The following is a 16,092-nucleotide window of genomic DNA, read 5'->3' as shown; positions in this document are numbered from 1 at the left end:
AATTATGAAAGGGTGCTATAAGGCATTGCTCATTGAGGAACTACTTGTGATGTGAGGGCAGGTCTAGCTTTCGAACAAGCCCATAAAGACTTTTTCCATTCAGGGGTGTGTTGTGATATTTGCAAAATGAAAAAGTTGAACGTTGACGAAACTGTTTGTTACTCAGGCCTGCCTACACGTTTTACAACTGATTAATGTATCTGTAGATGTATTCCTTGTGCTGTAGTCAAAAACGGCGAGATCATTTTGTTTGGTCAAAGTGAGGTATAGACTGAGCGAAACACTTGAGCCTGCGGTTCGTAAATAAATCATTAATACTTTCACACTCCGGTAACTTATGCACATGTAGTACAGTGTGATAAGCGCTGGCTCGCCATGTGACACATAAATAACTAAATAAATAAACTCTGATAATACATAAATAAAAATGTAGGAATTATAAACGAGTACGATATAAAAATATATGTAATTTAACTTAAGTTTTCAGCAATGAAAGGGGGAAAGGGGGGAAAGGGGTGCTAACACTTATTCTGTAGGTATTACGGTACGTTATGCTTTCATGTTTTCGCTCGCACACACTTTTTCCATGGTTGAGTTTTACAACTGGCCCCGCGGTCCCACTGTCCTGCTGTTCCGCAGTCCCACAGTCCGCAGTCCCACAGTCCCGCAGTTCCGTAGCCTGCCTGTGTGCAGACGTGTACTTTTTCCTTGCCCTTTTTCCCCATGATAGAAAGTAGTAGGCGTTTACTCGTAGGTTAGCATGCGCAATCTAGAAGCCGAAGGAAGGGAAGTGAAACAAATGGTCCCGTAGTCCCGCGCTCCTCCCGGACCGGAGTCGGAGTCGGAATCGGAGTCGGAGTCAAATTAAAAAGAGAGGCAGTGAATTAAAAGCTCCTGCAGCCCTGCGCAGCTCCTGGAGTCCAAAAAGAATTCAAAGAAAGGGCAGTGAAAGTAGTGTCTCCGCACTCCCGAAGTCGCAGGATAGTGAAATGGAGACTAGTAAAACCATTGGCTGTTTATTGATATTGGTTGCTTTGGTGAATTTAACTTAATGAAGGAGGAATAGTCTTCCGAGTGTAAGAGGCCCACAGCTCCTCGCGCATCGGGCACCAAACAAGGAGAGAGGCCTGGAAACAAGGTCGGTCAGTACATTGACTTATTATTTAAGTGATCTGACAATAACTGATCCGCCTAGATTCACCCAATGCTACCACTGGATCAGTTTTACATTTGTATTAAGTTTTCAATTTAATTGAAATAAAACGTGCGTATCCAGTGATAACGATGCGTTTCATGTCTTACTCTCTGTGTGATTCAGTGTTCAACGTGTGTTTTAGACCTGAAAAAAGAAAAAAGAAATTCACTGAATCACTTGAAAACGGACTCCATATATCGACTTAAATCGATTTAGTACAGGAACGTTCCGACAACGCTAAGGCGCAGAAGCACCATGCTTCTCTCAGATTCTCGCGTTTCCAGAACGCGGGTTTAGGGGAACGCGGGCTCCCGATACGCGATTAATGCCTGATGCCTGATGCCATTGAATCAACGGGAGTTACGAAACGTTCAAAACGACACTACGAGCTCGAGCGTGGTGGAGGGGTGGGGGGAAGAGATGAGTGGGTGTATGCCTGGGGGACTCCCATTTATGAAGGACGGGGGTGCACGTCGGAAACTTTGAAAAGAACCCCGAGGTGGTACCAAGGTCACGTTTTGTGAGGGTGGCTTGAAATTGTTTTCACCCCAAAGAGGTACCAAAGCGACCATTTGAGTCATGAGTGATAGAACCGCAACCGCAGTACTCACAGTGTCGCTTTATCGGAGCTCATCAAATCTCATTCTTGTTGCCTCGTATTCTATCCAGAGCAGCAGCCATGCCGGCTCTTCCCTCAATGCCGAGTACGAGTACGAACTTTGAACACTGATGGAAACTTAAAGCAAATAGCTACAAGTACAAAGATAATGTTTTCACATCGGTGATCAGTGAAGCATGGAAATCTATTGACAAGATGTACTGAGGTACAAATATTTTGAGGTTAGTGGTACTTTAATTATTACCGTAGGCAATCAAAGGTTAGAATTACATCCAAACTACATACATACGTACTAATATGGTGCTTAATACATTTCACGTCTAGATTTGTTTGTCTCTTTTTTACTTCAGTTATGAGTAACAATAGTAATTATATATTGTCATTGCCTCCATTGGAGTTAACTAAATCAGCGACAAAGAAATATTCAGCAAGCTCCGATTGCTGCGAACATGGACCAAACAATCCACACTGCGTGATCACGTTACATCACACTCCGCGAGATCCTGGTATGTCCTTCACACTTTTAATTTATGCTGGACATTTTCTGGAGTGGAGTAGTGGATGGTGAGGTTGGCATGGGAGCTATCGTTGATATACTCTTCCATGTATTCTACGAAGGATTTTTCCCAAGCCATTACTTCAGCCATCCTGCGTTGGTCTTGGTAGTTATTTACCACAAAGGTAATAATCAAGGTTGTAGCGTTATTGTAGGCATTGCCTGTGAAGCCAGCTAATGCAGTGTCCGGATCCACAGGCTTTCCATATGCACCAAGACACGGTATTTGAAGTTTCACATCAAATGAAGCCGGAGAGCTACGACAAATAAATAAGCCACAAATAAGGGTAAAATTTACCATTGAGCCCCAGCCCTCTCCCCTCACGCATTAAGAATCGCATCTTTCTCCTCCTGACTAACCCTTTCTCCTTGCGATTATTTAGCTTGCGCAGAGGCAAAGCCGCGAGGAGCATGGACAACACTATAAAGCCCTGACCAAACGGAATCGCAGGAATTCGTAAGCAGCCGCAAGCTGAACTTGCGTCGAGACTTGCGTTTGGTGGCCAAAAAAAAAAAAAAGATTTCAAGGCAGACATATCCTGTTTTTCAGGGGCTACTAATAGGTTAATTAATGGACGTCACTCAACCTGCGTTGACTTGAGATGGGTGGCTACACAATAGAAAACTTGCTTCGAAAAGTGCACGCAAGGCCTGGCCAAACGGAGTTGCAAGTAGACCTAAATTTAATTTTTAACCTACATCTACTTGCAAGTCTGTTTGGTCAGGAATTGGTTTGGCTTAAGGGTGTCTCTAGTTTTCGCCGCTCGTGGAGCCTTTTCGCGGGCTTTACCTAAGCTCTCGCGGTAGCGACATTAGTAAATCTATTACTAAAACGATAAACTTTTCCGTTAAGTCCCGGTAGACACCCATATCACTCGGAAATTTCTTTATTTTCCTATCTTTTCCACACCTGCGATAGAACTCGTTATCCCTTTTTCCCCTCCAACGGGCCAAACGTCACAGCGGAAAGAAAGGGGATTTAGTCTTTGAAATTTTTTTTACTTTTGCTTCCCCTTTTCAAATTAAACTCGAAATCATTTGATTACAAATGTATTTCTGGCTGGTTTTTATCCCCTTTTCTGATACACAAAACTTACCGTGGACAAAGTAAGAGATGATCATGAAAATCAGCCATACGAAAGTCAAATTTCGCGATTGGATCGGAACAGTTGTAGCCCAAACTGGTGAGACATTTGTTCAGCCTGGTTTTGTTGTTTTGGAAATACTGGAAGATACTTGGAATGGCGCATTTTTTGTTCTGTGGTGCCAGTGGTTGAAAGCAGATGTCTTGGAGAGTGATGTAGGAACCCTCAAAAGGAACCTTCATATTGGTGATGTGATTCTGGAGGTCCAAAGCCTATGGGGAGAAAATTAAATGTATCAATTCTAGCAGATCGTCGGTAAACAGTCACTGTGATGTTCTGGCTGATAAGTGTTACAGTTCCTGCGACGAAACAATTGGAAAGGATCTAGAAATGCAAGAAACAGGGCATGTCTAAACGGTGATCATCAGTCTAAGGTTTAAGAATTAAATTTCACTCTGATGAATATCAAGTCACGGTACTTTGGGTTGTTTTGGCCAAGGGTCGATAACGATGATAGGATTCGGGCCTAAATCCAGGTCAATAAGTCCAAGTAAAGCACACCAAAGTGATTGCAACACACTGATTTACTATATACAAAATCAATATATCAAATTACAACTTAGGATAGACTTAAGGGATGTCAAGCAACAGTAACGCAAACGGTATTTAACAAAGAGAATTAACACGGATTACAAACGACGAACTTGAAAAGTTAAAGACTGAACTTTTTCACGTAGCTTCTTTAATTTGGTGTTCGCTTCAAAAGTGATTTTCGCAGTGGGCCTTTGTTTTCGTAGCAGGTCTTCGGGTCTTCGGGTCTTCGATCTTCGTTTTGGGAACAACACTCGCTGGTAAAAGCGAGTGCATTTTGCATGTACACTTGTATATCTCTCCGATCTGGCGACAGGGGACAATATGGGACCTTCAGATTTAGCAATGTGAGATTTGTCTATTCCGCGGTCGAGGAAAACGCTAAAAATAAATTAGTTGGAGAGCTGGTTAAAAACTCTGACAATGGAAGAATTTCAAGTTCAATGCCGATTCGGAGCTTTCCATACCAGCTAATTAATTCATGCGACGAACCTGCAGTCGATCAAAGCAGCCGGATTCTAAAATGTGCAGTGTGGATAAAATGAGCTTAGAGCATCGCAATTGCGGAACTCGGTGTCACATAACAAGCACTAGAAGAATAACAACTCAGCAAGATTACCTTAACTGCCCCGAAAACCTCGGTTCCTTCGCAGAAATAGCTGTGTACTATTTAATCAGAACCATATCACCTAGATATGCTTCTGATTTAATGAATTATGAGATCAAATTACCAAGCTAAGAAATTTGCCAGTCGTTCAAAATTTTATCTTATGACACTTCGAAAACGCAAACAAGGCGAGGGGCCTCCATTTTGTTAAAGAGGGCACACTGCTTAGCTTGCGAGCAGGCTCAAATCGGGGGGTGGGTACGGCTACACGTAGGCTACTTTGAGTCCAACGCGCGAGCGGCGAAGAGTAAATAGACCAATTTCGATATATTAAAATTCAGCCTAAAACAATACACCTCAGCACGAGGCTCCGGGGAATAAACCCACAAACTCTGTAGTTATTCCCCCGAGACTCGTATTGAGGTCTATCGTTTTAGGCTGAATTTTAATATGTCGAAATTGGTCTATTTGCAAAGCGATCTGGCGGGAAGGAGTCTGGGTCTCAGAGCTTCGCTGCTCGACTACGCTTGTGCTCCGACGGCAGCCTGCTCGCGGGCTACACACTGCTAGGCTACTCACTATCGTGATAGAAGGCTAGTAGATTGTACTAATTAACAATTAGATTATGACCTCGAGATTTCTTGGCGTTTGTGAAGAGGATTTAGATAAAGTTTTGAACGACTAGTAGATTTATACTAAAAAACTATCACGTTTTAGTATAAATCTACTAGCGTTCTGTCACGAATGCCGTTCCCTGATTGGCTAAGCTACTCACTATCTATTCTGTGATAGATAGTGAGTAGCGTAGCAGTGTGCCCTTGTTAACAAAATAACGGCCGTTTCTTGGCGTTTTCGAAGTGTCTGTGAAGAAGATTTCGATAACGTTTTGAAGGACTAGTAGATTTATACTAAAACAATTAGATTATTCGCTCTCGATTTCTATGCGTGATAGAAATCTCGAGCTAATAATCAAATTGTTTACTAGAGAGACAGGATCCTTCTGAGACTTTCAGAGGGTCTGACATATTCAGGTATTACAAAAAACTGATTTTCAGTCTGACCACGCGTAAGATTTCGGAAAATCAAATAAGCGCCCCCGTCGATTTCTATCGCGCGATAGTTGATTCGGGCTGCGCTCTAGTCAACTATCACGCGATAGAAATCTTGAGCTCATAACCTAATTGTTTAATAGAAATCTCGAGCTCATAATCTAAATGTTTAGTATACGGGAGAAATACTAGAAATATATCTCGCTAGAAATAGATCTCGCTGAGGTAAATACCTGATTTAGCAACTCCAGATGAAATATGGGACCAAACGGAATCCACTTATCGTCTCCATAGCGGCGATATCCAGTGGGGCTGGGATGTGTTGACGTAATGATCAGCTGCTCTGTTCGAAACTCAGGGCCGTAAGTTGGTTTTGGCGTGGTAGTGTTCCGACAGGATGGTGCGGCACAGTCTTGGCAGCTGCAAATAGGCGCTGGCTTTTTTGTTTGGGGATCGATAAACGGCTTGTTGCATTTGAAAACAGTTATGTCCATCCAGGACAAGTTGTCGACCAGCGATTCCGGGTAATAGATATCGAACGGCGCGAATCCATTCGCGGTATTTCCCATGTACCTCAGCAGCTTTTCTGCAGTACACTTCTCGGCTGTCGGCCCACAAAGCAAATTCAGCACTTTCTCGTTATTCCCTGGAAACCTTACGTCCTTGCAAGAGTCGAAGAGACCTTGCTTGAAGGTAGGAGAAACATAGTAGTTCATCTGCGTTATTTTAACCGGACCAGTATAATGATCGACCTTCCTGGGGTCCATGTACATGGACTGATCGCGGTTGCAAGTCAGCTGGCAATACAATCTTCTCATGTTGTTCCAGCAGGCAGGGCAGCGAGTTGTCAGCTGCGCCATGGTGTCTAAATTGCTGGACAAAGCATCCAACTGTTTTGTCGAACAGCAAGTATGTTGACCGCTTAATTCAGGACATAAGCTGTTCAACAGCTTCAAACCCTCGGGATCGGTCAAAGGTTTCGCCGGTCCGTTATACAGACAGTTCTTAGCTTTGGGTCCAGTCGTACATTGACCATACCACACGCAATAACCCTTCTTGTGAATTGGGACTTTGTCGCTTATAACCTAAACGAGAATAGTGTAGTAAAATAAACAGTTATATCCATCTCAGGAGTACTGGTTCAAGGCAATGTTATTGTACTGCATGCATCGCAATCCGGCCCGTAATACCCGACGGACCCCAAAGATAAACTTACGAACAAATTATAATTACGCGAGAAAGTAGCCTTCGCCGAGTAACGGGCATCGGGTAACTATTGCATATTATCACGATTTTATTGATTATTTCGAAACTATTGAATAAGACGCGAAATGAAGATAACCTACCGTATCTACTCCTGCGAAGAGAAGAAACGCTCCACAAGTCAAGATTTTAACGATCAAAGCAAACCCAGCCATGTTGGCTTCAGTTAATTGAGAGGAAGGGATCGACTTAAAAGGGCGATCGAAGTCAAAGACAGTGAAAATCGCTCCGGTTAGCCAAGAAAACAGGAACTTAAAAGAAGCAACGTGATGTAAGGCAGCTAAAAGCTTGATGGGGTGATCTCGGCCGTCGATCGTGATAGGCTGAGTTGTAAACAGCCCATGCCCTCCATGATCAAGTTTCTTTCATGACGATATTACGGTCTTGACCCCTTTAGCGGAAAGATGACAAAAAAAAAAAAGATGTTTTATAAGAAAACAAAGGATTTGAGGTAAAAGCAACATTTTGATGCATTGTTGATAACAACACCAATCACGTTGCTTCCGATCCCAAAGATATGAAGGTTCGTGCTGCGCCAACAGAAGTTAAACAGTATCTACTGTATCAGCGCTAACTACTTTTATAAGGTGACTGATGCCACTTAAAAATTTCTCAAACCTTACCAGTTGGTAATTATGTTATGTAAATTAGGCAAATGCATAAAATATAGGGGTCGTCGTGTTTTTCATCATGATAGAGGGACCCAAAAAATTGGCCATTTAAAAGCTGCCAAATATTTCCTCTGCATAATAGAATGGACCGAAAACTTCGTCGTTTAATAACTGCGAAATATTTCCTCTGTATAATGCAAAGGACCGAAAAACTTCGCCGTTTAATAATTGTGAAATATTTCCACTATGTAAAGACCAAACACTTCGTGTAGTTATCTCTGTATAATGGAAAGAATCATAAACTTCGCAATTGAATAACTGCGAAATATATCCTTCGTATAAAAGAAAGGACCAAAAACTTCGCCGGTTAGTAACTGCGAAATACTATCTCCGTAGAATTGAAATTACCATAAACTTCGCAATTTAAGACGAAAATCCGATAGAAAATCGAGCAATTTCAGGTTTTAGTGGACAAAAATCTGGTACCAGAATAATTTTAAGTATTTTACAGTCATTTTTGCATTTTCTTAAAGGTAAATACATAAATAATTGCCTGAAAAAACACCAAAAACAATTTCCCATTGGAAGGAGAGAAAATGAATTAATAATTACAGACCGAACGCAGTGAGGTCTGTACACACGACCGAGGTCAAGATTATCCCATACAGACCGACTAAGCTCAGTTAATAAGATGTTTACTATATGGCAAACAAGAACAATTTAATTCGTTTATTGTAACTAGCCGGTTTGTACTAACTAACATTTTGCTCGCGAGCGGCGGTAAGGCGAACTTAATTCTGCCAAATTAAAGTTTGCTCTTTACTTTTTTCTCATCAGGCTTTTTGGCACTTTCATAAATAAAAATTGTTAGAAGAATATAGTCAATATTTTTGCGTTTTAGTTTGCAACTTTTTCACCCCAAAATGTAACCGGTCTAGATGCCCGTCCAGATGGGAAAATCTAGACCGCTTTCAATATCGATTTTAGTCAATCAAAATCGTGAATTCGCTAGTTCCTAGTCCTCGTGAGACACAACCATATAAAAATTCGTCTTAATAACTGCGAAATATATCCTCTGTATAAAAGAAAGGACCAAAAACTTCGCCGTTTAATAACTGCGAAATACTATCTCTGTATAAGAGAAAGAACCATAAACTTCGCAATTTAACAACTGCGAAATACTATCTCTGTATAATAGAAAGAACCATAAACTTCGCAATTTAATAACTACGAAATATATCCTCTGTATAAAAGAAAGGATCTAAACCTTGGGTGGGTGTACGCTCGGGGAAGAACGGGAGTGCTTATCGGAAATTTTGAAAAGAACCCCGAAGTGGTACCAAGATCATGTTTTGTGGGCGTGGCTTGAAATTGTTTTCACCCCAAAGAGGGACCAAAGAGACCTTGAGTGACAGAAGCAACCGCAGTACTTACAGTCTCGCTTCGTCGGCGCTCATCAAATGCAATTTTAGTTACCTCGTATTGTATCCAGAACAGCAGCCATGAGCTCCTCGATCCCTCACAACCGAGTACGAGCACGAACTTTGAACACTGATGGAAAATTAAAGCAAATAGCTACAACGATAGTGTTTTCACATCGGTTAGCAGTAAAGCAAAGAAACCTATTGACAGGATATACTGAGGTATAAATATTTTGAGTTTAGTGGTACTTTCATCATTACCGTAGGCAATCAAAGGTTAGAATTACATCCAAACTACATACATACGTGCTAATGTGGTGCTAAATACATTTTATGTCTAGATTTGTTTTTGTCTTGTTTTTTTTTTTTTTTAAATTCAGTTATGAGTAACAATAGTAATTATATATTGTCATTGGCTCTATTGGAGTTAACTAAATCACCGACAAAGAAATATTCAGCAAGCTCCGATTGCTACGAACATAGACGAAACAATGCACACTGCGTGATCACGTTACATCACACTCCGCGAGATCCCGGTATGTTCATCACACTCTTAATTTATGCTGGACATTTTCTGGAGTGGAGTAGCGGATGGTGAGGTTGGCATGGGAGCTGTCGTTGATATACTCCTTCATGTATTCTACGAAGGATTTTTCCCAAGCCATTACTTCGGCCATCTTGCTTTGGTCTTGGTAGTTATTTACCACAAAGGTAATAATCAAGGTTGTAGCGTTATTGTAGGCATTGTCTGTGAAGTCAGCTAATACATTGTTCGGGTCCACAGGCCATCCAAATGCACCAAGGCACGGTAATCCAAGTTTCCAATCAAACGGAGACGGATTGCTATGACAAATAAATAAGCCACAAATAAGGATAAAATTTAAGTTTTAGCTCCCAGCCCTCTCCCTTACTCAATAAGATTCGCATCTCTCTCCTCACGATTCATCCTCTCTCCTCGCGATTATTTAGCTTACGCAGAGGCAAAGCTGCGAGGAGCATGGACAATGCTCTAAGTGTCTCTTGTTTTCCCCGCTCGTGTAAAAGTTTTCGCGGTCCTCGCTTGAGCTCTCGCGTTAGCGACATTAGTGATCTATTACTGAAACAAAGTACTTTTCCGTAAAGTCCCACTAGACACCCAGATCACTCGGAAATTTCTTTATTTTCCTACTCTTTCCACACCTGCGATAGAACACGTTATCTCTTTTCGCCCCCCCCCCCCCCCCCCATTTCCCTCACGCTCCCCTACTGCGCAGCGTAAATTCGTGTCCTCGCCTGTCCTCCTAGGTTACTACGGAATGGGCAACAAATTAAACAACGAGATTTTTTGTGTAGCACGCTTGGCCTTAGGGGGGTAAAGCTATCTCCTCCGCAGAGGTTCGAAACGTTCGTTATAGAACGCCGCTGTGTGAGGTGTCTGCAGACGCAAAGTCGAATACCCTGCGCCTGCACTCATATCATTAAGCGGATTCTCCCTACTCGAAAAAAAAAACCCTTGATCGAGCCTCTGCGGTGGAGAGAGCGGGTAAAGGACTCTTACAGGCCAAACGTCTTAGCGGAGAGTGGTCCATGCACTCTAAGAGATTTAGGCTTTGAATTTTTTTTTTTTTTTACTTTTGCTTACTCTTTCCAAATTAAACTCGAAATCATTTGATTATAAATGAATTTTTGGTTGGTGTTTATCCCCTTTTCTGATACGATACACAAAACTTACCCTGGACAAAATAAAAGATGATCATGAAAATCAGCCATACGAAAGTCAAATTTCGCGCGTGGATCGGAACAGTTGTAGCCCAAACTGGTGAGACATTTGTTCAGCCTGGTTTTGTTGTTTTGGAAATACTGGAAGATACTTGGAATGGCGCATTTTTTGTTCTGTGGTGCCAGTGGTTGAAAGCAGATGTCTTGGAGAGTGATGTAGGAACCCTCAAAAGGAACCTTCATGTTGGTGATGTGATTCTGGAGGTCCAAAGCCTATGGGGAGAAAATTAAATGTATCAGTTCTAGCAGATCGTCGATAAACAGTCACTGTGATGTTCTGGCTGATAAGTGTTACGGTTCCTGCGACGAAACAAAAGGAATTAATCTAGAACTGTAAGAAATAGGGCATGTCTAAACGGTAATTATGAGGATAAAGTTTCAGAATTAATATTCATTCTGATGATATTTCACACATCCTTAAAAGAGCTCGACAATTTTTGGTTGTTTTGGCCATGTACGAAATTACCTTTAAATTGAAGGAAAGCTGGAAATAGTACTTTACTAAGATAGAAAAGAGCCAAAGAGATAATAATAAACCATCAAGGAACAAAGATGGTTAATTACGGATGGAGAGAATTAACATGGATTACAAACGACGAACTTGAAAATCAAATTGAGGCTAAACCTTTCAAGATAATTTGGTATTCGCTCCAAAAGTGATTTTCGCGGTGGGTGTTTGGTTTCGTAGCAGGTCTTCGGTTCTTCGATCTTCGTTTTTGGAACTACACTCGCTTGTAACAAGTGCATTTTCCATCAAATTAACGAGCACATATATATAGATCTCTCTAGTCTGGCGACCTGAGGGGATAAAATGTGACCTTCAGATTTAGCAATGTGGGATTTTTCTATTCTATAATCGACGATGACGCTTAAAATAAATTGATTAGTTAGACGACTGGTTAAAACTCTGGCAATCATGGAAGAATTTCAAGTTCTTCAGAGCTTTCTACACCAGCTAATTAATTTATGCGACGAAGCTGGAGTCGAGCAAAATAGCCGGATCTTAAAATGTGTATCATCGATAAAATGAGCTGTCAGCATCGCAATTTCGGTAGTCGGTGTCACATAACAAGCACAAGAACAAAAAACCAACTCGGCAAGAAAAATTTAGCTTGTTTAGTAGCTGTATACTATATATTGAATGAATTATGAGAGCGTATTTTCTATCGTGTATTTGGTAAGGGGAGTCATGATTATCACGCTTAGAAATCTAGTAGACGTCCAAAACGTTACCTTAATCTTCTTGATAGTAGCAGACAAGTCAAGAATTTTAAGAAAACGACAAAACGTTTGGCCTTAAAGAAAAGAGGCTTCTAAGTTGAGGTTTACTTAACTTGAGGTCTGGATTACCCTCGCAAATGTAGTAGACCGCAAAGTCAATACACTCCTCAAGGGGTAAGTTAGTAAAGAGACTTTCCATATTAAAAGAAACCAGAAATTTACGAGACATGGATTGTTGCAGAATGCGACCTCATACATGTAGTACATAGCGTAATAAAAAAATTCCCCGGATCTTGTTCCTTCGGGTCTGACGTAACTGACTCATATGTTCTGAGTGTGATCTTTGAATCTTTAAAATCCCACCCAATCATGACAGAAGAAGTGAATTCAACATGGATAGCGATTGGATGTCCTGTGCGACAGTAAAAGTGTCAGTGGCACAGTGATCAGTTGGAATGTGTGGCGCTTGGAGATTGTGGTTTACTACAGGTACCGCCCAGACTCATTTCGTATCCAACGGTTCTTTCTATGATCAAGTAGATGGGTTAGCCATGGGGTCCCTACTTACTCCCGTCTTAATTAGCTAATCTTTTTATGAGACATCATGAAAAATTATGATTACTCACAACTCTACAATTTTATTTTATCGCCAGTATGTTAATGATACTTATTGTTTATTTCACTCGGAGCACGATGCCATTATATTTTTCGACTATCTCAACTAAAGGCACCCCAGCATCAGGTTTACCATGGAAAAACAGGTTAATTACAAATTACCCTTTTTAGACGTCTTGATCGACAGTAATAACCCCAATTTTACTCTAACCAGAGGTTACCATGAGAAAAACTTCACTGGGCTGTTAACTAATTATTTTAGCTTTACCTCGTACTCTTACAAAGTGGGTGTCAATAAAACTCTCGTTGATAGTGGCTATAAGATTGATGACGCCTGGTTAGGGTTTCACGAGGATATCACTAAGCTTATGGATATCCTTAAAAAGAATCTTATTTCTGCTCATTTAATTGAAAAGGTTATAAATCGTTACATCACTGGGACCCAAAGTAATCACTGTCCTCAGGGTTCTCTTCCTACCACTTCACCCACGTTTTGCTTTAAGCTACCCTACATAGACCATTTTTCTGTTATTACTCAAAAAAAGATTCGCCATTTCGTCAAGCGCTATTGCAATGATTTAGATATCAAATTAGCTTTTTCTTCTTTTAAGATCAGTCACATGTTTGGCGTGAAAGACCATATCCATGGCGGGCTCCGTTCACGTGTGGTTCACAAGTTTGCATGTGCGGGCTGTAATGGCTGTTACGTCGGCGAAACGGTCCGGCATTTTTCCTCGCGAGTGAAAGAGCATTTAGCCAGTGACAGGGCCTCTTACATTTTCAAACATCTGCAAAATTCTGAACATTGTCGCGCCTCGTGTTCAGCAGATTGTTTCCATGTTTTGGATGACGCCTCCATCAGTTTTCAACTTAAGATAAAAGAGGTTATTCATATTCAGAGAGAACAGCCCTCTTTGAATCAGCAATTACACCTTGTTAATCTAATTAAAATTATCATTCTGTTGTTACTATTTATCACAATTAGCATTTTCTACTAAATATAAATTCAACTTCCATCGCTTTGTACCTAGATTAACTGAAGATAACAGAAGTTTTAGTCGAAACATGTTCCATAAACTCAAACGTTTTGTCGTTTTCTTAAAATTATTATCTAAATCCTAAATTAGAGAACGCCATTCGTGATAGAGCGCTGGCAGATTTATATTAAATAGCTGTATACGGGAGCAAAACTTCCATCTAGAAATTGATCTCGCTAGAGGTAATTACCTGATTTAGCAACTCCAGATGAAATATGGGACCAAATGGAATCCACTTTCCGTCTCTATGGCGGACACGTCCAGTAGGACTGGGATGTGTTGATGTGATGATCAGCTGCTCTGTTCGAAACTTACAGGACGCTGCACAATCTTGGCAGCTGCAAGCACTCGCTTTCTTTTTGGTTTGGGGATCGATAAACGGCTTGTTGCATTTGAAAACAGTTATGTCCATCCAAGACAAGTCGTCGACCAGCGATTCCGGGTAATAGATATTGAACGGCGCGAATCCATTGTCTGTATTTCCCATGTACCTCAGCAGCTTTTCTGCTGTACACTTCTCCGCTGACGTCCCACAAAGCAAAGACAGCACTTTCCCGTTCCTTACGTCCTTGCAAGAGTCGAAGAGACCTTGCTTGAAGATAGGGGAAACATAGTAGTTGATGTCTAATATTGTAGCGTGACCAGTACTATTATCGACGTTAATGGGGTCCATGTACATGGACTGATCACGGTTGCAAGTCAGCTGGCAGTACAATCTTCTCAAGTTGCTCCAGCAGGCAGGGCAACGAGCTGTCAGCGGGCCAACGAATACTTTGATCGCGGACAAAGCGATCAGTTGCTTCGTCGAGCAACAAGTATGTTGACCACTTAATTCAGGGCAGAAGGTGTTCAACAGCTTCAAACCCTTGGGATCGGTTAATTTCTTCGCCGGTCCGTTGTACAGACAGTTCTTAGCTTTATATCCAGACGTACATTGACCATACCACACGCAATAACCCCTCTTGTGAATTGGGACTTTATCGCTTTTAATCTAAACGAGAATAGCGCAGAAAAAAAACAAAAAAAACAAAACAAAACAAAAAACCAGTTCCATTCATCTCAAGAGTACTCTTCAAGGCAATGTTATTGTACTACATGCTTCGCAATCCGGCTTGTAACTGAGCCGGTGGACCCCAGATATGAGCTTAAAACAATTTACGCGAGAAAGCAGCCTTCGCCGAGTAACGGGCATCGGGTAACTATTGCATGTTATCTCGATTTTATTGATTATATCGAAACTACTACGTGAGACGCGAAATGAAGATAACCTACCGTATCTACTCCTGCGAAGAGAAGAAACGTTCCACAAGTCAAGATTTTAACGATCAAAGCAGACCCAGCCATGTTGGCTTCAGTTACTTGAGGATCGTCCTAAAAGGGCGAGGCCAAAGAAAGTACAAATCGTTCCGTTTAGTCAAGAAAACAGGAACTGAAAAAGGAACGCGATGGAAGCCAGCTAAAAGCTTGATGCCGTGGTCAATCACGTGGAATTGACCGTAGTGACAGGTTTATTCGTAAACAGCCCGTGCATCCATGATCAAGTTTCTTTCATGACGGTCACGACTCCTTTACCGAAAAAACACTTTGAAGACTGAATCGTGGAGAGAGTAAGAAATGAGCCGTATCGTTATGTCTCTGTTATATCAATACGCACATTCCGGTTATAGCCAAGAAAATAGGAACTGAAAAAGCAACGCGATATAAGCCAGCTAAAAGCTTGATGCCGTGGTCAATCACGTGGAATTGACCGTCGTGACAAGTTTATTCGTAAACAGCCCGTGCATCCATGATCAAGTTTCTTTCATGACGGTCACGACTCCTTTACCGAAAAAACACTTTGAAGACTGAATCGTGGAGAGAGTAAGAAATGAGCCGTATCGTTATGTCTCTGTTATATCAATACGCACATTCCGGTTATAGCCATGAAAATAGGAACTGAAAAAGCAACGCGATATAAGCCAGCTAAAAGCTTGATGCCGTGGTCAATCACGTGGAATTGACCGTCGTGATAGGTTGATTCGTAAACAGCCCGTGCCTCCATGATTGAGTTCCTTTTAAGACAGTCACGATCCCTTTGCCGAAAAACGGACCAAAAAAAAAAAAAAGAAAAGAAAAAAAGCAAAAAAAAAAAATTGGCGCCAGAAGGAAACAAACGATCTGAATTAAAAGCCTACCCGATTTTTCTTTTTAATAAAGCAAATAATTGAGTGTTTAATTGTTTCTTTATTTCTGCAAGTATTAATATTAAACCAGATATCATAATTTTGTCGTTTTGAAGAGATGTCATGCATGAAGACATGATGATGGTGACGTCAGCAGTAATTATTGTTTCTAGTGGCCACAGAAAGCAATCACTAACCGTATCAATTACTTGAAAGGAAGGCCTTGGGGCGCTTGTCAGACAAGGAAAAACACCGGAGCTCTCGAAAAAGGGGACAGATGGTGAGGAAATTTAGAGCAACTT

At 41.2% G+C, this 16,092-nt stretch overlaps 2 protein-coding genes and 1 long non-coding RNA gene across 3 annotated transcripts in view; 1 reads left to right on the top strand and 2 right to left on the bottom strand.

Annotated features, from left to right (window-relative positions):
• Positions 1-16,092, top strand: part of LOC149104286 (uncharacterized) — a 198,784-nt gene that overhangs the window by 26,112 nt on the left and 156,580 nt on the right. The gene's annotated exons all lie outside the window — the stretch shown is intronic.
• On the bottom strand, positions 2,029-7,385 carry LOC110058941 (NPC intracellular cholesterol transporter 1-like). Its single transcript, XM_020765611.2, has 4 exons — positions 7,049-7,385; positions 5,936-6,787; positions 3,468-3,727; positions 2,029-2,627 (listed from the first exon to the last, which is right to left on the bottom strand). The coding sequence occupies exons 1-4, from the start codon at positions 7,118-7,120 to the stop codon at positions 2,330-2,332; spliced, it is 1,482 nt and encodes a 493-aa protein (XP_020621270.2). The 5' UTR covers positions 7,121-7,385; the 3' UTR covers positions 2,029-2,329.
• LOC110058942 (NPC intracellular cholesterol transporter 1-like) lies at positions 9,213-15,778 on the bottom strand. The gene is made up of 4 exons (XM_020765612.2): positions 14,901-15,778; positions 13,819-14,619; positions 10,709-10,968; positions 9,213-9,840 (listed from the first exon to the last, which is right to left on the bottom strand). The coding sequence occupies exons 1-4, from the start codon at positions 14,970-14,972 to the stop codon at positions 9,543-9,545; spliced, it is 1,431 nt and encodes a 476-aa protein (XP_020621271.2). The 5' UTR covers positions 14,973-15,778; the 3' UTR covers positions 9,213-9,542.

This window comes from Orbicella faveolata, unplaced genomic scaffold, assembly GCF_042242905.1.
Source record: "Orbicella faveolata isolate gen_17 unplaced genomic scaffold, um_ofav_v1 contig_34, whole genome shotgun sequence".
NCBI lineage: Eukaryota > Metazoa > Cnidaria > Anthozoa > Scleractinia > Merulinidae > Orbicella > Orbicella faveolata.
Note: the sequence above shows the minus strand (reverse complement) of the source record. Positions and strands in the feature narration are given on the sequence as shown.